The 27043-nt window shown below is 51.6% G+C and overlaps 1 protein-coding gene and 1 long non-coding RNA gene across 3 annotated transcripts; both read right to left on the bottom strand.

Moving 5' to 3' along the window:
- Window positions 1–3193: 3193 nt before the first annotated feature.
- Window positions 3194–6603, bottom strand: LOC120686781 (EPIDERMAL PATTERNING FACTOR-like protein 4). The gene is made up of 2 exons (XM_039968984.1): window positions 5986–6603; window positions 3194–3853 (listed from the first exon to the last, which is right to left on the bottom strand). The coding sequence occupies exons 1-2, from the start codon at window positions 6059–6061 to the stop codon at window positions 3546–3548; spliced, it is 384 nt and encodes a 127-aa protein (XP_039824918.1). The 5' UTR covers window positions 6062–6603; the 3' UTR covers window positions 3194–3545.
- Window positions 6604–10167: 3564 nt separating this feature from the next.
- On the bottom strand, window positions 10168–12615 carry LOC120686401. Of its 2 annotated transcripts, none has more exons than XR_005680162.1 (6): window positions 12301–12615; window positions 11899–11979; window positions 11710–11789; window positions 10752–10899; window positions 10617–10631; window positions 10168–10526 (listed from the first exon to the last, which is right to left on the bottom strand). It is a non-coding gene; the product is annotated as an uncharacterized LOC120686401 (long non-coding RNA). The 2 variants fall into 2 exon arrangements; XR_005680161.1 differs by having other exon boundaries at window positions 10168–10529.
- Between the last annotated feature and the right edge of the window lie 14428 nt (window positions 12616–27043).

Here is a 27043-nt window from a genome sequence, read left to right on the forward strand (position 1 = left end):
TTATCATCAAGCAGTGCAAGCGAATTTCAAATTGGTTACACAATCATGGTCAGTTGAATGCAATGATGAGGAACGCAATTGGTGGTGAGTTGGTCAAGTGGAATGCCACTCGATTTGGAACCAACTACATGTTCCTAGAGAACATCTATCGGAAACGTGATCGTTTCATGTAGTGGATGGCATCTACTGAGTTCCAACACAGCAAATGGGCGAATACCGAAGATGGTAGATATACTCATGCAAGTTTTTCAAGTATGGAGTGGTGGGATGCACTGAAATATATCATCGACACAGTTCAACCAATATACAAGTTCCTTCGCTTCGCTGATTAGGACAAGAAGCCGAACATGTGCGAAGTCGTGATGGCCTACCAGACTATGAAACAAGAGCTGCAGTCTTTCTTTGGAACAAATGTTTCCACACTGAAAGAGTATATTGAGGTGGTGGACGAGAGGTTGGGTGACGTCTTCATAGGCACGTATGTGGGTCCAGGTAAGCACACACGAGTCGTCTATTTTTAAACTCTATTGACATAATGCTTATTTGAAGTGATTTATATTTTGCAGCTGCTGTCCTAAATCCGAGGTATGCTTATACGATGGATCCAACTCAACAAATGTTTCGTGGACTCAAGGATACATTTCAGCGCATGACAGATCTCCAGAGAGCCGTCCAGGCATTGCAGGAGTTTAACGTGTTTCGGCAGAAAGTTGTCGAGTATAGCAGTGAAATGGCAATGCGGATGGCGATGGACCCAAAGACATCCCCATGTAAGAGTTATTATGTATGAAATTGTTGTTTTCTCTGTTCGAATATATTGCTTACATACTCGGTTGCACATGCAGCGTCCTGGTGGATGATGTTCGGATCAAGTACTCCAAAACTGCAGTACCTTGCCATGAGGCTTGTTTCACAATATTGTTCGTCCAGTGGATGCGAGCGGAATTGGAGTACTTTTGCCTTGCTGCATATAAAGGTTCGCAATCGGTTGTCGCACAAGAAACTTAATAAGCTTGTCTATGTCAACTACAACCTTCGTCTCCGACTTGAGGAGGTCTCCGGCCCACTGATGCGTGAAGAAGGTGATTTCATTGACCAGTTGGCCCATCTTTCTTTCTATGATGAGAAAAATCAGGTGCAGGAATGGATGGAATATGGTAGATCTAACCGGGCTCCAGTTCTGGACGAGGATGATGATGACGGCGACATCCTTCTCCCGTCCCATATTGTCAGAGATCAAATAAACGTGTCAGATCTACGTGAGGCTACAGGGAATGATTCCATCAGCGACTGGGCACGTCAAAATATAGGTGACACTCACCTAGGGAAGAGAAAGTTGCAGAAGGGGCCTAAGAAGGGTGACCCGAAGCGTCGAAAAGGCAAAGAAACAGCAAAACCAGTGAGCAGCGACACCGAGACTGATGATGGCGAAGGTGAGCGTAGTCCTCCGTATCAGGAGTCCGAGGATAGCAGCTCGGCCGATGATGGTGATGATGGTGACGGTGCTGATCCTGATGCTGGAGGTGGTGGTAGTGGTGCTCATGTTGCTGCTGCTGCTGGTAGTGGTGGTGCTCGTGGTGTTCGTTTCACAGGTATACATTGCACATATAAATAGACACATATTTCTAACTATGAGTATTGACTAATAATTTTGAAATTTGGTTGATTGCAGGGGAGACTCAGTTCACACATGCTACTCAGGACACCGACCATGGAGTACCGCACTCGCAGAGGAGAACAGGTGGACCGACGGATTATGACAGTCCACAACACTTTTTTACCTCCTACAGCGATTCCAGGCAATCTTTTCACTACCCCATTCCTGACATCAGCATGCAGCCACCGACGAGATGGGTGTACGAATGGGAAGACCCCCATTTTTATACTATGTTAGTTCAGGAATGGCAAACAACATCGGCGTGGACGGGCCAAACTTGGCAACACTACAAGGCTGAGCTGTTTAGAGTGCGAGGTATCGCTTTGATGTCCACCGCCGAATACCAAACCGCGTCCCAAATGGGGGTATTCCCATTCCTACGTTGAACTTTCATTTCATGTGTATAACTCCGTATTTGTATGCACGCTTATTACTATTGTATTCTATGCATGATTATAAATTATTGCTTTGGTAAGATCATTTACATTAAAATGTGCATAGCTAATGCCGAAATTTCCTTTTATTTCACACCGGGGTCCATTTTTTAAGCGTCGGAAAACTGCTCGAAACCACCGGTATACCGGCCAAACCGGCCGGTATACCAGAAAAATCGGCCAGTATTCCGTTCAGAACCGGACCGCCAACGTAACCGGTATTCCGGCCAAACCAGCCGGTAAACCGATCTAACCGGCCGGTATACCGGTTACAACTGCATCGGGGAATTTTGAATTCAAAATTTCGTTTATCCGGTTCCGACCAGTAACCGGCCTAACCGGACCGGTTAGCCGGAACCGGACCCCGGCGGTTAGGCCGGTCCGGTCGGAAAATCAAACCCTGCGCGGAGGCCAACGCAGAGGCCGGGCAGGCACATTGAAAGTCGACACGGGGCAGCCGGGGCGGCAAGCGGAGGCCGGCGCAGAGGCTGACACGGGGCGGCCGAGTCGGCTAGCAGACGCTGGCGCGGCTGAGGGCGATGCGGGGCGGTGAGCAAAAGGCCGTAGCGGGCTCGTTAGAGGCTGGCGGGATGCAGGAGATGTGGGAGGAAGAAAATATAGTGTGGTAGGTTCACCGGTATAGTACCATATGAAGAGAATAATTTAGAGAGTCAATTGGTTTAGCTCTCAGTTTGGAAAGCTTTATATTTTTTTATCCAGCTTCAAACTCTTTATTTTGAGTTAGTATTATACCTAGGCTAAAACAGATACTCTTACACCACCCATGTGGTGGCCGATCTCTCGGTTCAGCTATAGGTGGCCACAGAAAAGACTGATGAATAAATATGACAGCCAGCGCCACAGCGCACAAACCATTACATTCCTTGAGGATCCAGATCCAAATTCTTGGGTGGACAAATTAAAATCTCCAAAAAAGAAAACGTCAATGCACCTATACTCGTGCACATTGATTCGGTACCTTGCAAGCTGGCGCACCGTGCACGTACTGCAAGCTCTATCACGCCAAATAAAGGAACATAATTTCGCATCGATAACCGCGCCGCCTAGACCGGGAGGATGTAGCCCGTACTAGCCATGAACATGCATCAACATACAGTGTAATTAACCCCATGTAAAGGTACTTCTGCATCATACTTACAAGGCCTGAATGCTGTCCAAGAATTTTTTAAGAAAATGAAACAGTTTGAAAGCAAAAAAAAGGAAGAAAAAGAAAAGAGCAATGACATGTAGAAGTAGTACGTAGTTAAGATCTTGATTTGCATATACACAAACATCACGGTCGCACACGCACGCACGCCTAATTACCTAACCAGCACCGTCTTCTTTTTTTGTTTACGTCCGTACCCTTTTTGCAAAACCACCGGCACCTCCCGGCCGGCACTTTTCTCCTCCAATTCAAGAACAAGCAAGATCACCCCCGCCGGCCGTGCTCATCAGGGCATGAAGAGCTTGTTGCCGCACTTGCAGCGCCACACCTCCGGGTAGTACTCCCACTGCGGGCCGACGCCGGGCTGGATCGCCACCCGGGTCGGCCGGCACGGCGTGCACCGTCCGCACCGCGCGCGGCACGTCGGCGGCGACGACCCCGGCCCGATCAGCCACCGCCGGCGAGCTGGGACGACGACGCCGCTGCCGTCCGCCCGCCACACGCTACCGGCGATCGCCGCCGTCGTCGACGAGTCAATCCGCCTCCTCGCCAGCGCCGCCGCCGGCAGACGGACCGGCCGCCCCGCCGTGGCAACTGCATCAGTAGGCACGTCATCAGAATTAGTTCACCACTCCTGAAGTGCCAATTATATGATAGCTTATCTTGTAATGTATAATCCTTAGCTAATATCCTACGTGTTGGAGAAAAAAAATGATTCTTATCATTGTCGTCTATCATTATTAGGGTTTGACAAGATAGAAACAGTAGGGGCATATGGTGGTTGTCCTAAACGTTAAGCGAGTGAGACCAAAGCGTATTATTTGTGCCCGACTGGCACGTACGGAGGACACGCACGTATCGATCGGACGGCCTGGATGGACGGGGAGATTCTCCGGATCTCCTCCCGGCCCTGCAGGTCTCCTCTCTGCACTGAATTGGGTGTCGTATGCTGGCTGGCTCAGCTCAGCTCGTGTGGGTGCAGGAGTGGGTGAGTGAGCAATGAATTGGAGGGGGATCCTGGCCGTGGGTTGGGTGCTTTTCTGGACCAGGGCCTTGTTTGGCGTTCTTAAAAAATAGCAAGCATGTTTACAGAAAAGAAAAATCTCGCATGTATAAATTACTAAATAAAGTCTATTTGTAAAAAAAATTTTAGTGATGGGTATAATTTTTCGTGAGGAATCTAATGACGGTAATTAATCGGTGACTGACTACAGTGATGCTACAGTAACTATCCGCTAACCGCGCGGTCAAAGACCTTGTTAGATTCTTCAAGGTCACTAGCGCGGGGTTCTGGAGTTGGTTTTGTAAACTAGCTTTATTTGACACCGTAATTAACAGTCAAAATGGCAATGTTTATTAGCACGCTAAAATCTTAGCGCGAACCAAAGCCCAGACTGCAGGCAGGCCGCTGTGCCAGGGTGGGGTGCCAGGACTGCTGCTGCAGTGCAGGGAAGAAAGGAGCGTTTAGTTCCAAAAAAAAAATTGCACAATATACATCATATCGAATTTTCAGACATATATACGAAACATTAAATGCAATTGAAAAAAATAAATAATTATATAGTCTAACTGATTCCTACTAGATGAATCTAATAATGCTAATTAATTCATAATTAGACATTAAATATTAAATAACAACGAAATGTGCTAAGTAGTCAAATCCAAACTTTTTCACTAACTAAACACCCCCGAAGAAAGAAGGTTGCTGTTGGTTTGGTTGGTGAAGACTGGAGACTACTGCCAGATGCATGAGAGAGATGGGGTTTAATTTAATTCCTGAGGGAACATCCCTGTAGCTACAGGGGTTGCCTAGCAACAATAGTGCCTTGGAGAAAAGAAAACCACTTTTAGTATTAACTAATTGATAGTAGACAGACAGAATTTTTTTTTTGTTCTTGAGTTTTCTATTTAACTGCGGGGTTGAATGAAAAAAAGGTAGTTATGTTTGTACAAGAAGATTTTTAATCTTGTCATGGGAGGGATGGAGAAGATATGTCAGAATGGATTTCTGCAAGTATAATAAGGATGCTCCATTGGTTTTGCATACATCATGGAAGAAGAGAGAGTAAATTGAATATCAGTGATCCCACAAATTTTTTCCCAAAGAAAAAGTGATCCCGCAAATTTTGGGTGGCAGCTAGAAACACATGGTTAATGCAGATTTGCACCAGGCTAACTGCTTGTTAATTACAGCGAGGCGGTGACGATACCGAGGAGATAGGATAGAGGGAAGGGCACAGATTTTACTTGTGTTTAATTTGAAAGGGAGGGAGGGCTGCATCTAGAGCGTGCGTGCATGCTAACAACAACGTAGCTGAGGTTTCTTGAGGGAGAACATCCTGCGAGCAAGGAGTGTCTACTGTCAGTCTAGCTAGCTACTAAAGTACTAAACCTAGGGGAGGGCAAGCAAACATGTCAAGAACGAGCACCTAAGTGATCAAAAGATCCCCTTGGTCTTGGATGAACTAGTGCGTGAAGAGACAAGGCAAGAGGAAATGGGAAGGGAAAGATAAAAAAGAAGAAGAAGGCCAGAAAAGAGGCGAGAGCAAGAAGGAACCGAAGAGAACGAGAGTGCGTGCTCAAAAGGCAAGACACACGCGCGCGCATGAAAAGAAGATCTTCGCAAGAGCGAAGCTTTAATTCGCTTCAAATTAACAGGCAAGAAAAAAAAGCACAAAAAAGAACATGAAGAGCAAAGCTCGCGGCTCTAGCCTTTCCACACTTACCTATGGCCGCGGCGAGGAGGACGGCGACGAGTAGTGCGGCAGCGCCGCGGCGGCGGCGGCCGCTCTCGGCGCCCATCGCCGCGGAAGAAGGTCGAAGATGTCGCGCGCGCGCTCCTCGACCCAGCCGGCCGCGAGAGAACGGCAACCACCGCGACGCGGCGCGGAGGCTGGTGGCACGCAGCGACTGAGCTCCCGGCCGCCGGAAGCTGGACCGGAGAGGAGGCCCGGAGCTAGCTCGCGCTCTCGCCGGTAATGGCGAGCTGGCGACAGGCGAGGATCAGGCACGCAGCAAGCCGGCCGCCGGCGGCCGCACGACTGACGAAGTGAGCTGATCGGTCGATTCTCCCGCAACGCTCCAAGCCGGCCGCGAGGGCGTGCGTGCGCGAGCGCCAGCTAGCCTGCCACCGCCGGCGTCAGTCCGCCACTGCACGGACTCACAGGCCTCACAGGCACCCGCACGCTTGCTTTTCAGAGAGAGAGAGAGAGAGATGTGATTGGGAGGGGGGAAGAGAGGTAGGGGCACGGCGGCCGGTGGTGACACGGGCTGTTCAGAGGAGGAACAGGGCGATGTATAGTGGAGAGCACGGGCATGTGTGCGCTGCGCAGCGCAACGCGACTTGTGATCGTATTGGGCACCTGCCCGGGTGGCCCGGCCGGCCGGTCGGCTTGACCGAGCGGCGGGGAGGGAGGAGAAGGAAGGGAGCGCACGCCACTACTCGGGCCGGAGCGCCAGGGTTACACAGGAGAGGGACACTACTCTTCATTAAACTCTGAAACGACAGGTCGATCGAACGCGAATCTTAAAGGCGAAATTCTACTGCCAGCCGGTGTTGTGGTCGATCGAGGCTGACAGTGCGCGTGCGAGGGGAAGGATGTACCAGCGCTTTGTCATTTTGAGCTTTGCTTCACCGGCTATAAGAGCTTGTTCTTGTTTGGTTTGGGAAGGATTGTAGCATTAGTGAATAGTAACAAATTTTGATCACTAATTATGATGTCAAACAAAGTTAGTTTACAAAATCAACTTCAGAACCCCGAGCTAGTGACCCTGAAGAATCTAACGAGGCCTTTGACTGTGAGATTAGAGGACGGTTACTGTAGCATCACTGCAACTAATTATCGATTAATTACCATCATTAGATTCGTCGTGAAAAGTTACACCCATCCCTAAAAAAGTTTTGCAAATTGACTTCATTTAGTGCTTCATGCATGCGAGATTTTTTTTCGGGAAGTGTGGGTGCTAGAATTCTAGCCCAGCCAAATAAGACCGTGTATCCAGCATTCCGGCTACAGGTGTCGGCGTGCGTGTATGTGAGCGGGTGGCTTATGTACAATGAATAGTAGGGTTAGCCGAGGTAATTGTCTGTTTGGATCCATCTAGGCGCTCTTATTTCCTTTTTCTCACCGGATTGGCGGTTAAGAGTAAGTATTATAGTGGGCTAAAAAAAACTCAATCTTAGGTGGAGCAGAGGAAAGAGGAGGAAGAAGAAAACAACGTTTCCCTTACCACCGGCCCAAGAAAGCATTCTACTGTATGCTTGTGGGCCCGAATGAGTTAAACTGTCAGCAGCGAGCGCATGGCCGCGCGCTCGCCGGCTGCATTATTGTTCATGCTCGAACGGGACTAGATTAGCTTGAAATTCTAAAGATTACCAACCACAACCTAATGGTCGAGCTTGCATGCACCAACCAATGAACTCTAGAAGCTGACATTGAATAAAAAGTTAAAAGAATATAAAAAATTCACCTACGAGACAATTAACCTACACCTAGTAGTCATATAAAAGCCCCAGACTTTTATATGACGGCACCGTACCCATCGTTTCGCAATGCACATGGATCAGTTTCCTGTAGACGTGACGACTTCTTCCTCCTCCATCTATCCGGTTGGCAAAAAAAAAAATCAGACCTAGCTGTGCCATTTTATTGCTGGCTACCTAGCTAAGAAACGTACGTACTCCGGCCGCGGACGGTCCCCTAGACGATGGCTTTACACGGTTGGCCCTGACGGCTGACGAGATCGATCACCTTTCGTTGAAACACATCGCTTCTCCATTTCCATCAGGTAGGGGCTTAACAGCCTAGTAGTACGTCGTCCATGGCTAGCTAGCCAGCTAGCTAGGGCAAGCATCGTCTCACTAGCACGTTCATGGACATGGGCGCGCAGCTGGGGAGCGAGCAAGTAGGACGACGATGCATGCGACGGGCTGCGTCGAGGAGCATATGTGTATGTGTATGTGTATGCTCCTTCTGTTTCAAATCGTAAATCATTCTTAACCTTTTTGAAGAGCCAATACATTTTAAGTTTGACCAAGTTTCTACGATAAAGTACTAACATTTACAATACCAAAATTATGATTAGATTTTTCATTAAATATACTTTCATAGTATATCAATTCATTCGGTGCTATAAATTTTTATAGTTTTTTCTATAATTTTGATCAGACGTAAAAATAGTTTGACTTTTTAAGAAAATTGGAATAACCTACGATATTACTTGATACATGCGAATATATGCATATATATAAATGTAGGCATCAACAGAACATAACCAGTCATGTGCAATGTCCCTGTGTGTATGTACACGTACACGATGAATGATGCTGATTTGACCAAGCGGAAAGATAATTGGAGAAGATTATTTTTCTTTGAAATAATACGTGTGAATTTCTTTTTTTCTTTTTTTTTAAACGAGAGTGTGTGTGCGCGCGCGCGCGCATTTCAAGCCGTGCGTTCTTTTTGGTCGTCGGTCGGATTGCTGGGTCCCTGCATGGATGCCGTGTACTGTCGTTGCCCAAGCTGAATGATGATGGTGCACACGGATTGGACGACGGGCAGGCAAAGGCATGCGAAAAGCGTGCCATGCATCATGCATGCATGCGTGCCTGCCTGCCTGCCTGCCTTTGAAGTTGTTTGAAGAGGCTTCACATACATGCATGATCAAGCTCCAAGTAACAACGTAGAGCTTGTAATCATTACTTTGACCCATTATAACACATGTACCGTACATCTCCTTAATCGTTTTTTTTCGGGTAAAAGTACACCTCCTTAATCTATTTACGTAGGTAAATACATGTACTATATACGCCACCCCTGACGAGTACCGACATCTACATGCCTCTTCCTTGGTTCTTACTCCCTCCGTCTCATGATATAATCACTTTTCGCACAAGTCCCATGTGTATAGTACGTGCTCTCTCTGGAGATACAACATCGATATAGAAATACTAACATTGATAGAAAGAATTAAATACATTCATTGGTCTTTGAACCAGAGGAGGTTACGCCTTATATACGGGTACAAAGGGAGTAATTATTTATTTATTTGCTATTTCCAGATCCAGCGTGGCCTCCGGCAATAAATCAAACCTAGATATGACCATTATCTCCAGAAATAACCAAATAAATATGTAATTATGTTTTCAAAATTGTTTTGAAAATCATTCTCCATTATTACGAACTAGTGGAGATGCACGTGCCACAAGCACGTGTTTGAAAGAACAATTGTTTAAAAATAATTGGATTGGATCAGAACTACTAACATTTAATTTATTTATTGGTATATCATAGCAATGCAATATAAATACAATCTAATTGAGCAACTTCTAAGAATCTGCAGACGGGATTTCGTAATGACTCGAGCCGCTCATCGTATAGTCATACAAGTACTTCACTGTAGATTTGGCTCCTTTAGAATCCAAACATGCTACATCATTGAACTCCACTAAGAAATAAATTATAAAATGCAAGTAAATAAAATAAAAAATTGGGTTGTTCATTCATCGGCCCATGAACGCAACAGCACTCCAGCAAATATGGCCCATATAAATGTCTGGCTCACACCACGCACATCATATTGATCTAAGGTTTGGAGCCAATATTTGGATCTCCAGCATATTCATACTGAAAAGAATTAATAATTTATGAAGCAAAACTTATTACTGTTAGTCAGTTCAAATGGATTAGCAGCTAAGCTTAGTGATGAAATACACGTGCTTCATCGTCTTATATACCATCCGGTCCATAGTCCTCTAGGTTCATTTGATTTAAATTATTTTTTGCTAATAAATATAGTGGTGATTCACGAGCCACATGTCTTTAAAGAAAATATATTTAAAAATATATTTAAAGAAAATATATTTAAACAACAAACAACAAGGATTCACATATCTTGGGACAATGGAATAATCCAAGAAATCAAACAAGAATAAAATGATGCAGCATTGCCTATGTCAGCCTGGATCCATCATGAGTATTACAGTTAGGTATTATTAGAATATTTGCATCGAAATGAATTTGACTAAGATAGCTCCTCGAAGCCAATTCATTGGATTATGATTAACGAGTTATTACCAAGATAATATACTGGTTTAACAACCATTGGGTTTTGTCCTAACCTGAGTCGAATTCTAACATGCTTCATGTAATACTCGTGTGACATCCACCTGTTGACCAACCCAAACAAATATGCTCGTGGGACAGTCCAGAACGAAAACATCTTCTGTCATTAGATCATCTTGAGTAAAGTGGTGTATTCCCTTGACCTGCTGAATAGATTCAAATAAAAATTTTGAATGTAAAAGAGGGAAAAGAGTACGACATAACATACTAAAGTACAGTTTTAATGTGCTAACCTTCAAATTGCCTTCCTGGACCCCAACAGATTACGAACATTAAAAGAGAACATCAGAATGAGATCAGTATGTATTGAAACCTTAACGTGGATAACTTCCTAACAAAACTATATATGGATCTACATTATTGATTACCTTTTGACAGGATGCATGAGAAAAGATGGGGATCACTTTCAACTTCTCGCACCATTTTTTGGCTTGAATACTCGGATTTTCCTCCCAGTAAGCTTCAAAATTGTTCTGCTTCTGACCCTTCCTTTTGTGACCTAGACTGCGTATTTGGCTATACAATATAGAAAGTTATGGAAGAAAACTTAAGCCAAAAAAAGCATTATAGAATATACCAAGCTGAACATAATAAAAAATTTCTCATAATGACTTGCGAGTTTGAACAATGGAAGTTCAACTTATATCATCCTGAATATTCCTGATGGAATACAAGAAAAGTGTCAGAAAACAACAGAGCTATCAGCTCCCAACATATCCCAGTGGAGCTGGGATTCGACTGACTGATTCCAACGTACACTTTACTGAATTAGTCCATTTCCCATATTGTTAAACCCAGCCAGTTTCAAACCACAATGATTTCTTAAGTTTGACTAAGGATAAATAAGACACATAAATCAATATTTGAGATGGTTTTTGCCAGAATCAGACTGGTGAGTGTGGTACCAAAGATATTCCAGCTGGACCAATTACCATAACCACCAGGAGCCAACTGGACGATAGTAATGGCAGGCCTGCTAAAATCTAGGTAAGGCCTAGGCCTGTTAATTACAATTTTCCGCTTCTAACAGCCAAAAATTCTTCTTCCAAACATGGTGGGCAGCCAAAAAAATTCATGGAATCCAAAACCCATATAATAGTCATTTTTACATTAAAAAATGTGGGCTTAACAAGACAGAAACTTAGCACAATCAAATGCATTTGCTTGACCTCCATTGAACACTTCATAGGTTGTTCAGATGCTGACCGTTGCAGAGCATCATGTGCAACTTAAAGTCTTAAAGCAATATATTTGCCCAGCATTATTGTTGAAGCTTTATAGAATAAGGCAAAAAAAAAGGGATTCACGCAGCCTCCATTACATTACCTGTAAGATGTTGAGAACTGATCTGATAACATCTTGGTTCTTCAGGATATCAATGCTTTGGCTTGCCTGTCCAATTATTTCTGCCCATTTTTGTAAATCATAAGACCAAAGGGTAACCAATTCAAAATCATATTCAAGATCAATTCATAGATATAGTGAATGTGCATGCTAGAATGCAAAACAAGAAACCTGATTAGGAAGGCTTATCAATCTCTTGAGGTATTCATCCCTCTTAGCATTATCAGATTCAGCTTGTATCATATGGCCAACCTGAGTAGTTAGCGCAGAAAATGTGTTAGGAAATGTCAACCAAATCTGAAGCAGAGGACATCTCCTTGACAATGAGCTCTGCCCATTCAGAGTCATTGGTGGGAATAGTTGACGGTGGCAAATAAACTGCAATAGGCATTGATGATATAAGGTTTAAGTTATATGGTTAAGCTAACACTTTGCTTGCATGGAAATATATGGTTTAACGTATTCTCATCAGTGACAATTGTTGATCTTCCTAACTGTGAAATATGTGATGAATATAACGGTTGCATGGTAAATTGAACATTTTGGATAGAAACATATGCAGATGTTGCATACCTTCAAATGGAACGGCATCATTTGCCTCGTTGTCGGATAGAGCAAAGGTTACGGCAGAAGTAGATCATGTGCTTCTATCTGCCAAATTATCTGCACAGATCAGAGCGGATCGTCATGGGGGGCGGAGGAGGAAGGGGGTCTCCGGCGGCTCGATTCGATCGCAAATCGGCCGCCAGCGGCGTGGAGGCGGCGGTCTGAACCGGAGCGTGGCCGCGATGGTGCGGATCCCGCAGCGCGCCGGTGATTGCGGGAGAGATGGGAGAGCAGATGCCGTGGGTACGCGGGCGGGTAGACTGATACGCTCGGTGAAAAAAAAATGGCCAGAGCGGACGGAATCATTTTGCTAGAGCCCATTTTTTTTCGGTCTGCCGTCGTCCTGTCAAACTTTGAGAGCCGACCGATGGGCCGGTTCCGGTTTCGCCCGGTACCCAACCGGTCAAAATTTAAAATTTAAATTTAAATTTAAAAAATGAAAAAAATTCTAAAAAAATCCTAAAAATACTTTAAGTTGCGATGAATGTAATGATATCAAATTTTATCAAAAAATCGTTCATTTAGTATAGGTTGCGGGGATTTAAAGTTAAATCAAAAAAGAAAAAGAAAAAAAATGGGCCGGCCCATTAAGGCCCACCAGTCAAACCGGCCGGTCAAACCGGTCAAACCGACCGGTAAACTGGTTGCATGGGGGCTTTTGAATTTGGATTTGAATTCAAACCGGTCAAATCGACAGGTAAACCGGTAAAACCGGCCGGTAAACCGGTCAAACTGGCCGGTAAACCGGTCGGAACCGGTTGCACGGGAGTTTTTGAATTTATTTGAATTTGAATTTGAATTCAACCGGTTCCGACTGGTAACCGGTCAAACCGGTCCAGTAAACCGGAACCGGAGCCCGGCGGTTACCGGTTACCGGTCGGGAAATAAAACCCTGCCGATGGGCCCTTCGTGAGAGTAAGGTGGGATTAATTTTGGTTAAAATTTTCAATTATTTCAATCTTTATAGTATAGATTTATTGACCCTGCTACTATTATAGTAGCACATCCGATCCGACCATTTCCATGAACACACTCTGCTGGAAGGAGCTTCAAGATCAAGATCGCACGTATCCCCTGGACCCACGAGCCACGAATCCCCCTAATAAAACAGCAAGGAAATAATCAACTATTAAAACAAATAATAATAATAACAATGAAAACAATTGTTAAAATCAACTCGCAAATCTGAAACAGAAAATCTTCAGCGCAGCAGCAGCAGCTTCCCCTGCTCCTTCCCTCCGTCCTCTGCACGCACACGCACGCGCACCGCCGTTGCCTCTCTTCCCCCCGACACGCGGGCCCTCGGCCACCGGGCGGCTGCTGCTTGCACGCGCCTACGGGGGTCTAGGCATGGCGAGAGGAAGAAATGGGCCGGGAGAGCAGCGAGGAATCTAGACTTAGAGTCTCTCTTCTTTCCCAATCCCCGGCCGCCGTGGACGCACACCGGCCGGCGGCCGCATCAATCCCTTTCCCCAGTTTTCCTTCACCGGCAGATCGGAGGGCCCTGCCTGCCACATGGGCGTGTGTTGCGTAGGACTTTTCTGAAACGAAATTGCGTAGGAGGACTTTGATGCTAGCTTGTTTTGTTGGATCTCTCTGTGTGCTCACTGTTCTTCCTAGCTAGGGTCCCCATGGACACACGGCCAGCCATGCATGATCCATGGTGGTTGGGCAGGCTTGGGCAACACATTGCGGCCGTGTTTAGTTCTAACGAATTTTTTTATGGAATCTTACTAATTTTAAGTACTAAATGAAGTCTATTTATAAAACTTTTTTCACAGATGAGTTGTAAATCGCGAGATAAATCTAATAATGTTAATTAATCCATGATTAGCGTATAGTTACTGTAGCATCATTATTGCAAATCATGGATTAAGTAGGCTCATTAGATTCGTCTCGCGATTTACAGCTCATCCATGTAAAAAGTTTTATAAATAGACTTCATTTAGTACTCCATGCATGTGTCAAAATATTCGATGTGATGTTTTTTTTGCGTTTACGGGATTTACGAGTAAAGATCTAAACAGTACCTGTATTGTATGGCCTCCTGCTGTATGCTATGCTAGTGATGAGCTAGGAGCTAGCTAGCTCCACTGTAGCAGCAACCATGGGCACTGTGATTAGTACCAGCCTTGACTGACATAGGCTTTATTTAGATCCCAAAACGCAAAATGTAAAAATTTTATAACTCACTTGCATGGTATACTAAATGTAGTCAAAAAATAAATCGCATTATGCAAATGGATTGTAACTCGCGAGACGAATCTAATGAGCCTAATTATGATGCGATTAGCCCAATCTCGGTGGAAGAACGAGATGAACACAGCAAGTTTAGAGTGGTTCGGGCCGCCGGAGCGTAATACCCTACGTCCACTGTGTGTTGTATTGCTTGCGCTCTCAAGAGGTTGAGAGCAGGGTTGTTCGGAGTGAAACCGAGCTTGTGTTGTGAGAGTCTTGGCGTGTCTGGAGTGTGCAGCGAGCGCCTCCCTTTTATATCTCAAGGGAGGCGTGTACAAGGCCGTTGAGTCCCCGACAGGTGGGCCCAACGATCTAGTATAAAATGACATACTGTACAGACATTATGGCATTGCAGGCGACGGAGATCTCGTTCCTAGATTTCCTTGCTATGCCCGTGGGAATTTTCCGTCCGGCATAGCCATGCCCTGTCTTGTCGAAACGGCGCCAGGGTGTAGCTGAACGGGCCGTGTAGCTTGCGGCGTAGGCGGTATGATGAAAAGATGCCGTGCCGTCGTATCCATTTAATGCGGCAGACGGGCTCTGCGCGGATGCGGCGCATGCGGCTGCACTGTGTACCTCGGTAATATGCGGTCTACAGCGAGGCCTGACAAAAGCTGTCCCACGTGTCGCGGCGGCAGGGCACGCCTCCACTACCCGCATTGAATGCGGTGGGTGGGCGAGTCTTCCAGCGGAAGACTCGCGCCCGCGCCTGCGCCTGCGGGACACGCGGCGCCCCCGGACCCCGCCCCGGCGGTATGTTGCTTCTATGCGCGTGGGAGGTCCGGACGGACGCTGGGAGGTCTCGGACCGCAGCCCTCGGATGTTGGCGCGGAGCTTCCCCTCCTCAGGGACACGTGGCGTCACCGGACCTGTCCCAGAGCGGGGAGCGGGTCCGGGGCCGTTGGCTCGGTGCGGTAAGAGCCTGACCCGTGGGGCCCGACTGCTCCGCCCCTTATGGCGTAGTTACGGATGACTACGCGAGTCCTGTCTTGCTGCAGTAGGGGTGGGTATCCCTGCTACAGGGTACCGACAGTGGCCCCCGGGCCCATCTCGGGAGAGGCAACGAACCCGCAGGTGGGGCCACTACTGTGATTTGGCTCTACATAACTTGAAGCCTCTAGTGTTAGACTATGCACACTGCAGGAGTCTTGTCCGGCTTTGACCATCCATCGGGTTTTTCGCTGCCTCGTCACATCGCAACGGCTGATTCGTGGCCCCCACATACAGTGGTACACCTAGTCACGCGAGCGACGCTCGGGATTGTTGCGGCCGGGGTAAATGAAATTTTTACCATTGGCGCAGTTCCCAAAAAACCTGGTCATGCCAGCGCTTTGTGCGCGCACGTCAGCTCAGCTTCCGCCTCGCTTCGCGCGCGGGCGACGGTTCAGATCCCGTCTTTTCACACCTTTGTTTGTTACCCGCCCTCCCTGACAGGCGGGCCTGGGCCCCCTTGTCATGGACTGGGCGGCTAACACCAGGCGTGAGCGTCGCTTGGCTTCCAGCGACGGTTCCGGGGCGCCCCGGATGGGTCAGGCTTCATAAAGGTCCGAACCGCATACCGCGGTCACTTTTCTGCATTCGCCTTCTTCCTTCCAAACCTTTGTGCCCCTTTGCCTTCGAGCCTCCTCGCCCCTTGCTCTTCTGCGCAGATTGTTCCTCGCGCTCCATAGCAAGATGGCGTCCCTCTTTCGTCCTCGTCGTTTCCAAACCGAGGAGGAACTGAACACGGTGCGCCACCTGCTTGGGTGGAGTCCACAGGAGACTGCCTGGGGGATTCGAGCAGGCTCGGTTCCCCTTGGCGATCTGCGCGCCGGGGAATTTATGCTGTTTATTTCGCACATTTTCACCGGCTTGGGGCTGCCGATCTCTTCGTTCTTCCTGCTACTGCTGGAGGATTTCGGCCTCCAGCTCCAACATCTCACACCCCACTCCATCCTCATGACGTCAATCTTTGTCCACCTATGTGTGATGTTCGTGGGGGTGCGACCCTGTGTCATTCTCTTCCGCCACTTCTTCGTCCTGGTGAAGTCCGGGAAGGGCAAAGATGAAGTGGGGGCATACTACTTCCAGACGAGGAGCGATTTGCGGACGCCCTACATTCCCGGGCTTACTGGCGGGAAGTGGGAGCATTGGCGAAAGGAGTGGGTGATCGCAACCACCGAAGCCAACGAGCGTCTCGTCATGCCGACCGGGGGACCCGCCTCCGACCGTCAGTCCAGGAGGGCCAAGTCGTCCCTGCCGTCGGAGTTTGACTCCGTGCTGAGCAAGATCAGGGCGCTCGCGGAGAGCGAGCTCACCTCGCTACACGTGCTCGTGGACTTCCTGAAGCGCCGGATCGCCCCTCTAAAGCAGCGGCCGTGTCCTGCCTGGAGCTTCACCGGGCCCCAAGACTGCAGCAGGACCCACCACGGGGAGGACAGCGATCTGACCCAGGAAGGCCTGCAGGTCTTGGTGCGGGCGGTGACGGGGGAGATCTTCATCCCGGAGCACCTGATCCTTCCTCGGGGTGTCGTTCCTCTCTGCGAGGACTCACGCCTGAGGACTGCAGTGCTGGCCACTCTGCCGACCCTTGACGACGGTGGGCTAGCAGCGCACCAAACTGGGGCCGACCCGGACCGTGGGTTCCGGATCCCTAGTGCGTCCGGGGAACAGGCCGTGCTGAGCGCCGCGGGGTCTGGCCCTTCTGCCAAGGGCAAGCAGGCCGTGGCTGGTAGCTCCGCCGCGAGCGGTCCCAGCCAGGCCCGGAGCAGCTCCGGCGCATCTACGAAAGAAGCGAGCCGGCGCAGGTTGCACCGCAGCGATGGGACCCCAGTTATGGAGCCCACCGCAAAGCGTCAAAGGACCACTGAGGACGCGGTCCAGGGTAGCTCCCGAGCCCCCGGCTCACGCAGGACCCCTTGAGTAGCCGCGCCGCCACCACCACCGCCGGGAGGTGCCTCCCCCCGGCAGCAACAGCAGCAGCAGCAGCCACGAGGTTTGCCTCCGCCGCCGCCACGGCAGCCACCACCACCGCCGGGAGGTGCCTCTCACAGGCAGCAGCAGCAGACACGAGTTGTGCCTCCGCCGCCGCCACGGCAGCAGCAGCAGCAGCAGCAGCCACGAGGTGCGCCTCCGCCGCCGCCACGACAGCAGCAGCAGCAGCCTCCACCACCACTGCCACCACCAGTTCAGCAGCAGCAGCCACGAGGTGCGTCTCCGTCGCCGCCACGGCAGCAGCAGTCGCCTAGCCTCCGTGGACGCTGGAGACCCGGCGCTTCGGGGTAAGTGTTCTTCCGTTCACTCCCCTTATTCCCGGTGCTTCGCTTTTTGCTGAAGGGCTTCTTCTCTTTGTTTGCCAGGGACTCTCGCCTAGGCAGCTCTTCCACCGCCGCTGGCTCGTCAGCGGGGGTCCAGGAGACCGGCGCCTCGGCGGCAACGGCGGAAGCGACGGTGGATGTGGGGAGCTCGGGTGCGGCGACCTCTGCTAACCCGATGGCGCCCAACGCGGCGGCGGCGGATGAGCCAGTGCCAGGTGCAGCAACACTCGATGTGGTGGCCCCCGAGGCCCCGGCTACGGCGGTAGTTGCGCCTACATCGGGCTTGGTGAAGCGAGCACAGCGGCAGCGGGCGCGGCAACGGCGAGCACCTCGGTACCCGAGGTCCCGACGTCTGTGCCGGATATCCCCTCCCCTAGCTCCCAACCTACAGTAGAGGAGGAGCTGGAGGTGGTCTCTGGTAGGCGGCTCTTGCAGGGTCCCCCAGAGGAGGATGCGGTTCCCCGCCCCCGGGTGCTGGTCCGGGTCCGGCGGACGATAGAAGAGGCGACCTCTACCGCCGAGGCGGCATTTCGGTGGGAGTGGGCAGCTCTAGAGAGCGAGCGTCAGCGCCTCGGCGACTGGTACATCCGCCTGGAGGAGCGCACGATGGCCGAAGCCTCCCGTGCCACCACCACCCAGTCCGAGCTTGAGGCCGACCTTGAGTCCTACAGGAAAGGGCTCCGGAAGGTGTTTGACCGGGAGCTCGCGGCGTCGGGACGGGAGAAAGCCCTGGCGCTACGGGAGGAGGCTATTGCCAAGGAGGAGGCCAGCCTCGCAGCCCAGCGATCCGAGTCCGAGTCTCGCAGCCAGGGACTCGAGGTCCGCAAGCTGGAGCTCGACAAACTCTCCGAGTCCCTGCATCAATGGCGCCAGGAGCTGCAGGAGACCGCCAGCCAGCAGGCTGTTGCCGAGCTAGAGCTCGAGGGGGAGAGGAAGCCCTTGCCCGGTGGGAATCCCTCACCACCAGCATGGAGCAGGGCCTTGCGCGCCAGCGTGAGTGTCTTAAGACCCTGAAGGAGTCACCGGCGCAGAAAGAGGCCTCGCTCCAGGAGAAGGCCCGCCAGCTGGAGGCGGCTCAGGCGGCACTGGATGCCCAGGTGCAGGAGGCGGTCCAGGAGGCAGTCATAAAGCTGCAGGAGGACCAGCGCATGGGGCCCAGTGAATCATCGACTGGGCAAGCGAAGCAAGCTCAGCTCTGGTGCCACTTGGAATGACTCCAATCCAAGTGGCGGAGGCGCCAGCTTCAACTGCTGACGCCCTCCCAGTGCTGAACTCTGCTTCAGATAGACTCCGACGCCTGGAGCCGATCCTTGCTGGCCACCTTGAAGCCGAGGGCCGCGAGCTGTGCCGAATGGCGGCGGAGTACATTTTGACCTGCCTCCGGAGCCACGACCTTGCCATCTCGCTAGCCCCCGTCGTCGATGGTCCAGTGGCGGAGACGGAGGCCTCCGCTCGGGAAAGCGTGCGGGATGTCGTCGACTTCGTAGCTGCTTATTTCAAGCGGGAGTCTGCAGATTCCTGAGCTAAACCATCACAGCAGGCGAACTTTTGTTTTTTGTGTTATGTAAAAACTTTGTACTAGTTGAAATTTTAATAGAAGAAAACTTCAACTTAGCTGTTTGTCAGTTGCTCTGGTTTGCGGTATGCAGCACCCCGGCGCCCTGGCCCCCTGGTAGATAGGTTCAGTTGTTAGAACCTATCTGCCATCGAAGCCGAAGAAGACGCTCCGGACCCCTGTATGAGGTTGAGCAAGTGTCCTTGGGCATAGGTGTAGCATAAATTGCAAGTCAACCGAGCGACTTATTCCCTGTATAGCAGAAAAAACTACAGAGAGAAAAATCAAACTCGCTGGGATGGTAGTAATGGTACTGCAACTTAGCTGTTTGACGCATGCAGAATCGATTCTTGGTGTCTGGCTCAAAGCGAACGCTCCGGGCCCCCTGGGAGACAGGCTCAGTTGTTTTGAGTCTATCTACCACTGAGACTGGACCTCGATCTGCATGACGCCTTAAAGCGGATGCCGGGACCCCCTGGTAGGTAGGCTCAATGGTTTGAGGCTAGCAACCACCAGTCAAGGCCTAACCTGCATACCACTCAAAGTCAAAGCTTAGTAGCAGGCCCGCGTGACTTATTCTGGACCGGCCCCCAAGCTAGTACGAGGTCCGGGGCTCCGGATACGCAGGTCCAGGCAGCTCAATGCTTGTTACAGAGTGGTGGAGTGTGTAGGGTTAGGGTATGGAACCAGGCTAAGGCGCTACACAGGGCTCCGGACCACTCCAGGTAACAAACACGACTTTACCGGACCTGGCTCCGATGTTCCGGACCCGTCCCTAGCAGTGGGTGAGGCCATTCTGTCGTACTCGATCCTTTGAGATATGGAGCTGGACCTGCCGTGTAGGACTTAGGAAGCCAACCCTTGAGCTAGAACGAGGTCCGGGCCCCTAATTACCCAGCTTCGGGTACTATAGCACTCGTTACAGGGTGGTGGAGCATGTAGGCTTTTGGTACGGAACCGGCTAAGCAGCTACACAGGGCTCCGGACCACCCCAGGAAACAAGCACCCCCTCTCCAGAGCAGGTCCCTAGGGGTACAGACTCCTCTCCCAGCAGCAAGGGGGTCCGCACCTGTACGACAGTCCGGCAACTCAATACAGATCTTAGCTGTAGCGATAAGAGTGAAAGTCCGCACAGGGGTTAGAAAGGCAAAAGCTCGAGAATCGAAATGCGAAATAAGATTTTGACACAAAGACAGAACTGGGGGCAAATCTTTTCTTTGTAACTTGGTATATATGGCTTGCGCGATGGATGCCAGAGGCAGGGTTTATGAGGGCGGATCTCTACCGCTCTGGGCCGCGCGTTAATGCTAGCCGATGGTGCGATGGATGCCAGAGGCCGGGTTTACGAGGACGGACTCCCACCGCTCTGGACCGCACGCTAATTCTATCTTATTACAAAGGAAAATTTCATTTTCCTGCTCTGTCTAAGTGTAAAACTTACGCAGATGCTCTATGTTCCATGGATTGGGTAGCGGCACCCCTTCTTCTGTGGCAAGTCGAACGCATCCAGGCCAGCATACTTCTGTAACCTTGAAGGGACCCTCCCAGCTGGGGGAGAGTTTGTGGAGCCCAGCTCCGTTCAGAATCCGCCTTAGGACGAGGTCCCCAGCCCAGAGCTCCCTACTGTGCACGAACCGTTGATGATAGCGCCGGAGCGCTTGGTTGTAGCGTGCATTTCGGATTGCTGCTCGCCACCTTCGTTCGTCAACGAAGTCCACATCGTCACGCCGCAGTTGTTCCTGCATGGATTCGTCAAAAGCCTGGACCCCTGGTGAGCCCAGGTGAATTTCCGGGGGAAGGCATGCTTCAGCCCCGTAGACCAGGAAGAATGTGGTCTTCCCGGTGGCTCGGCTGGGTGTGGTCCGGTTGCCCCATAGTACGCACGGAAGCTCATCAACCCATTTTGCACCATGCTTCTTCAAGCAGTTATAGGTGCGGGTCTTGAGTCCCCTAAGGACCTCTGCATTTGCTCTCTCGACCTATCCATTGCTACGGGGATGTGCCACGGACGCAAAGCATAGCTCGATGCTGATGTCCTCGCAGTACTCTTGGAAGAGTCTGCTTTTGAATTGGGTCCCGTTGTCCGCGATGATGCAGTTTGGGACGCCAAATCTGCACACAATGGACTTGAGGAATACGACTACTGATTTTTTTGTGATGTTCACCATAGGGGTAACCTCCGGCCATTTTGTGAATTTGTCAATGGCTACGTAGAGGAACCGGTACCCGCCGACGGCCTGGGGGAACGGCCCCAGTATATCCACGCCCCATACGGCGAATGGCCATGAGGGTGGGATCATTTGCAGTGCTTGAGCTGGTGTGTGTATTTGCTTTGCATGGAACTGGCATGCTTTGCAGGACCTTACCAGCTCAGCTGCATCCTGGAGTGCTGTCGGCCAGTAGAAGCCATGCCGAAAGGCCTTACCAACAAACGTGCGAGATGAGGAACGACTTCCACACTCGCCTCCATGGATCTCCGCGAGCAACTCGCGGCCCTCTTCCTTGGAAATGCACCGCATGAGGATACCATTGGCGCCACGGCGGTAGAGATCCCCTTCTACCACCGCGTAGCGTTTAGCCAATCGTACTATGCGCTCAGCAAACACATCGTCATCAGGAAGCATATTGTCTTTCAGGTAGTCCCGGATCTCGGAGATCCATGCATCGGGACCTCCCTGAGTAGGTGGGAGTGGCGCTATGAGGTCTCCAGGGTCCTCAACAGCGCACACAACCCTGTGCGGGCACCACGGATGGAATGCCGCCAGGACCGCTAGCTTCGAGGTGCTAGCTTGATCCCCTTCACCCAGTTCGGCAGGCTGGGCGGTAGGTCTCAGCAGCCGTCTTTCGAAGACGCCCTCGGGCACGGATGCCTAGGTAGATGCTCTCGCGGAGAGATCATCTGCTGCTGAGTTGAATTCGCGGGGAACATGTTGCAGTTCCAAGGTGTCGAAGTCCTTCTCGAGCTTCCTCACGTGAATGACGTATGCCGTGAGTTGGGGATTGTTGCAGCTGCAATCCCCCCGGACCTGCTTGATGATTAGCTGAGAATCTCCCATCACCAGGAGCTACCGGACCCCCAGAGACAGGGATTGTGTCAGGCCAAAGATCAAAGCTTCGTACTCTGCCATGTTGTTGGTGGCCTTGAACTCAAGGTGCACCATGTACTGTAGCTGATGTCCGTTTGGGTCGATGAGGACCGCACCAGCTCCAGCCCAGTGCTTGCGGATGGACCCGTCGAAGAAGAGTGTCCAGTAGGGCTCGGTGAAGACTGGTGTCCTGACTTCCGGCTCCGGGGGTCCGGCGTTGTGGTCCGGACCCCCAGAATTGCTTGGAGAAGGAGTCCATTCTGCTATGAGATCAGCCAAGATTTGACTTTTGACTGCATGGCGGGGCTGGAAGTCCAACTGGAACTCAGCCAACTCTGCTGTCCACTTGGCGATGTTGCCCGTGGCGTTGGAGTTGTGTAGGATCGTTCTCAACGGATAAGAGGTCACTACGACAACTCTGTGTGCCTGAAAATAGTGGCGCAGTTTCCTGGACGCAATAAGTATGGCATAGATAAGCTAATGCGTCTCAAGATACTTGGCCTTTGCCTCGTGGAGGACTTCGCTGATGTAGTAGACTGGCTTCTAGATGGTCCGGACCCTTGCCACCGGGTCCGGCTCGCCCTTATCCACCACGTCAGGTCCTTGGGCCCCCAGCGGTTCTGGGTTCCCACTGGGTCGAGGCTCCTCCGGACCCCCTTGTGCGGGGTCCGGACATTTAGACAGAGGAGTGGCTGCCGGACCCCCATGTCCGTGGTCCAGCTCACCATCCTTGGCGGGGGAGACCCTGGTGTCCCCCTAGCGGGCTTGCTCCGTCCTCTCGGCGACCAGCACCATACTGACCGCTTCTGCAGACGCAGCAAGATACAAAAACAACGCCTCATCTGGCTTTGAAGCCACCAATACTGGCAGTGAGGTGAGGTGCTGCTTCAGCTCCTGGAAGGCTTGTTCAGCCTCTTCAGTCCAAGAGAATGGACTGGACCTCCTCAATAGCTTGAAGAAGGGGAGGGCCCTCAGCCAGCCTCGAAATGAAGCGGCTAAGAGCGGCCAGAGATCCAGTAAGTTTCTGGACGTCCTTGATGCGGCCGGGAGGCCTCATCGGCTCGATCGCCTTGATCTTGGCTGGGTTTGCCTCGATGTGAGACCAGGAAACCTAGCAGCTTCCCTGCCGAGACGCCGAAAATGCACTTCTCGGGATTCAGCTTCATGCGCGTGTCGCGCAGTCGGTTGAAGACGAGGGACAAGTCCTCAACTAGTGTTGACCCTACCTTAGTCTTGACCACAATGTCATCGACATACACCTCAACAATATCTCTAATTAGATTACAAAAAGTTTTGTTCATAGCTCGCACAAACGTGGGTAAGTCATTCCGCAGATCATATGGCATGACAATATAGCAATAAAGTCCATCCACTGTTACAAAAGCAGTATGTTTTCTATCCTCTCTAGACATCTGAATCTGGTGGAAACCAGAGTATGCATCTAGGAAAGACAAAAGGTCACACCCGGAGGTGGATTCCACAATCTGATCGATACGTGGAAGAGGATAGGGGTCTCTAGGACATGCCTTGTTAAGGCTGGTGTAGTCGATGCACATCCGAAGCTTCCCATTGGCCTTTGGGACGACGACCGGGTTGGCCAACCACTCGGGGTGGTGGACCTCCTCGATGAAGCCAGCGTGTAGCAGCTTGTGGACTTCTTCACGGATGAAGTTCTGCCGCTCCACAGACTGCTTCCGAGGTTTTTGGCGTACCGACGTGGCGTCGGGATAGATCCTCAGATGGTGCTCGATCACTTCCCTGGGGATGCCGGGCATCTGTGACGGTTCCCAGGCGAACACGTCCACATTTGCCTGGAGGAAAGTGATGAGCGCATCTTCCTATTTCTCCTCCAGGTTTCTCGCGATGCGGGTGGTCCTGGAGGAGTCCGCTCCGATCTGCACGGTCTTCACGAGAACATTGTCCGGATCAGACGGCTGAACCTTAGGTGCCTTTGCGGGCGCCTTGGCTCGCGAGGTGGATGGGTCCTCCTCGGAACGTGCAGCCTCTGCTGCCAGAGCATACAATTTCTCAACTGCAGCGACGGCAGTGGTGTCACCCCGCACGGTGAGGATCCCCGGCTTCGCCGAAAGGACCTCTCGGCGAATGGTCTTCACGTCCCGCCGGGAGACAAGCTCCCAGCTTCCGCCGTACATTACGTATAGCTTCTTGCGGTGGTCCTTGTTGTCAGAGTCGGAGTTGTCATGGCTGTAAATGCCCTTCAGCTCCCGAGCGGGGGATTGGTACCCCAGCTCCTTCTCCGTGACAGCGTTCTCGCTGTCGGAGGCTTTCTCCTTGCCAGACCGCTGACGAGGAGGGGGTGAGCCGTCCTTGGAGGCCAGCTCACACCGCCCACTGACCCGCTTCGCTAGTTTTTGGATCTCGCGGCAGTCAGCGACGCTGTGGCGAGCGGTGGGATGAACTGGGCATGGACCTCCGTTACCACCTTGCGGGCGCAGATATTTGCCATGCGCATTCTGGCCCCCAGCCGCTGCCGCAGCAGCTGGTGCCGTTGCTGCAGCGACTGGACCGCCAGAATGTGGCTCCCCGCGACCCCGGTTCTTGTTCTTCTTTTTCTTGCCACCGCCCTGGACGGTAGCCCCGAAGTCACCAGCCTTGGCGTCTCCGTCTTGGAGGGTTGAGTGCCATGCGCGGCCCTCAGCGGCCCTGGCACACTTGTCAGCCAGGGAGAAAAGCGTGGTAACGCTTTCCACCTCGTGCATCGCCAGTTTCTCGAGCATCTTCTCATCACGTACCCCCTGACGGAAAGCAGTAATGATAGATGCGTCAAAGATACGAGGAATGGTACCCCGTACCTTGGTGAAGCGCGAGATGAATGCCCGGAGCATCTCTCCGGGTTTCTGCCTCACGGCGTGGAGGTGAGCCTCCACACCATGCTGTTGGTACGCACTGGCGAAGTTCGCAGTGAACCTTGCACAGAGCTCCTCCCAGGACTGAATCGTCCCAGGAGTGAGGTTCATGAGCCAAGTCCGGGCTGGCCCAGTCAAGGCTACATGAAAGTAGCTCGCCATGACAACTTGGACGGATTAGTCGTACCGTCGTACTTCTCCGGCAGGTGCGGGCGGAACTTGGACGGCCATGCCACCGCGTGGACGTGATTCGTCAGCGCGGCGCAACCCACCCCAGCCTCCGGGGTGCCCGCCTGTATCCGGGCGTTTCCCGGAGGCTTGGGTGCCGCTGCATCCATGTCGGCGTTGAGGTTGCGGCCCTCAATGTTGAGGCGGCGTTCTCGCGCCCTTTCCACGGAGATGCGGGTGTCCTCACCCGTGCGCCTGCGGTTGAGCTCCGCCTGCATGTCTTCTGTTCGTGCACCCCTTACCGTGGGGGAGCGCACGGACGCCGACACACCGCCCTGGCGCCGGTGGTAGGGTACCACCGCATTGCCAGGCGGAGGTCATTGCCCAGTCTCCTTGCAGAACTGGGGGAGGCCTGAGCCAGATGGAGGAGACGATCAACGTCGTCCCGCCACTGCCTCAGGGCGTCTGGCGAGGCTGCAGCATCCGGAGGGTTGCGAAGCAACTCCCTCGCTGAGGCCAGCGCTCCGCCGCTCGCAGCTTGTGAGGGGGCCCTTGACGGGCGCCCTGACTCTTGCCGACGTGCAGCGCGCGCCGCTACCGACGGTGGCTGCTCCACGGGCATGGTTGCCCCTGGCACAGGAAGGCGAGAGGTGTGTGGCGCAGATGATGCCACACCCTCCGTCATCTCCACGTCGGCGTCGTGATGGGAGTGCTCAACCACCCGAACCATGGAGATGGGCAAGAGATGAGCTAAAACTAGCTAAATCACCCCTACCTGGCACACCAAATGTAATGGTGTGCAAAACCACAGCCGGGTGGTGTAGTGCACCCGCCTAAACTCAGAGGGTGAGTATTCGGGGGTTAGCTAGGATTAGCCCAATCTCGGTGGAAGAACGCGATGAACACAGCAAGTTTAGAGTGGTTCGGGCCGCCGGAGCGTAATACCCTACGTCCACTGTGTGTTGTATTGCTTGCGCTCTCAAGAGGTTGAGAGCAGGGTTGTTTGGAGTGAAACCGAACTTGTGTTGTGAGAGTCTTGGCGTGTCTGAAGTGTGCAGCGAGCGCCTCCCTTTTATATCTCAAGGGAGGCGCGTACATGGCCGTTGAGTCGCCGACAGGTGGGCCCAATGATCTAGTATAAAATGACATACTGTACAGACATTATGGCATTGCAGGCGACGGAGATCTCGTTCCTGGATTTCCTTGCTCTGCCCGTGGGAATCTTCCGTCCGGCATAGACATGCCCTGTCTTGTCGAAACGGCGCCAGGGTGTATCTTGCGGCGTTGCCTGTAGCATAGCTGAACGGGCCGTGTAGCTTGCGGCGTAGGCGGTATGATGAAAAAGTGTCGTACCGTCGTATCCATTTAATCCGGCAGACGGGCTCTGCGCGGATGCGGCGCATGCGGCTGCACTGTGTACCTCGGTAATATGCGGTCTACAGTGAGGCCTGATAAAAGCTGCCCCGCGTGCCGCGGCGGCAGAGCACGCCTCAACCACAC

This window comes from Panicum virgatum, chromosome 8N (genome assembly GCF_016808335.1).
Source record: "Panicum virgatum strain AP13 chromosome 8N, P.virgatum_v5, whole genome shotgun sequence".
NCBI lineage: Eukaryota > Viridiplantae > Streptophyta > Magnoliopsida > Poales > Poaceae > Panicum > Panicum virgatum.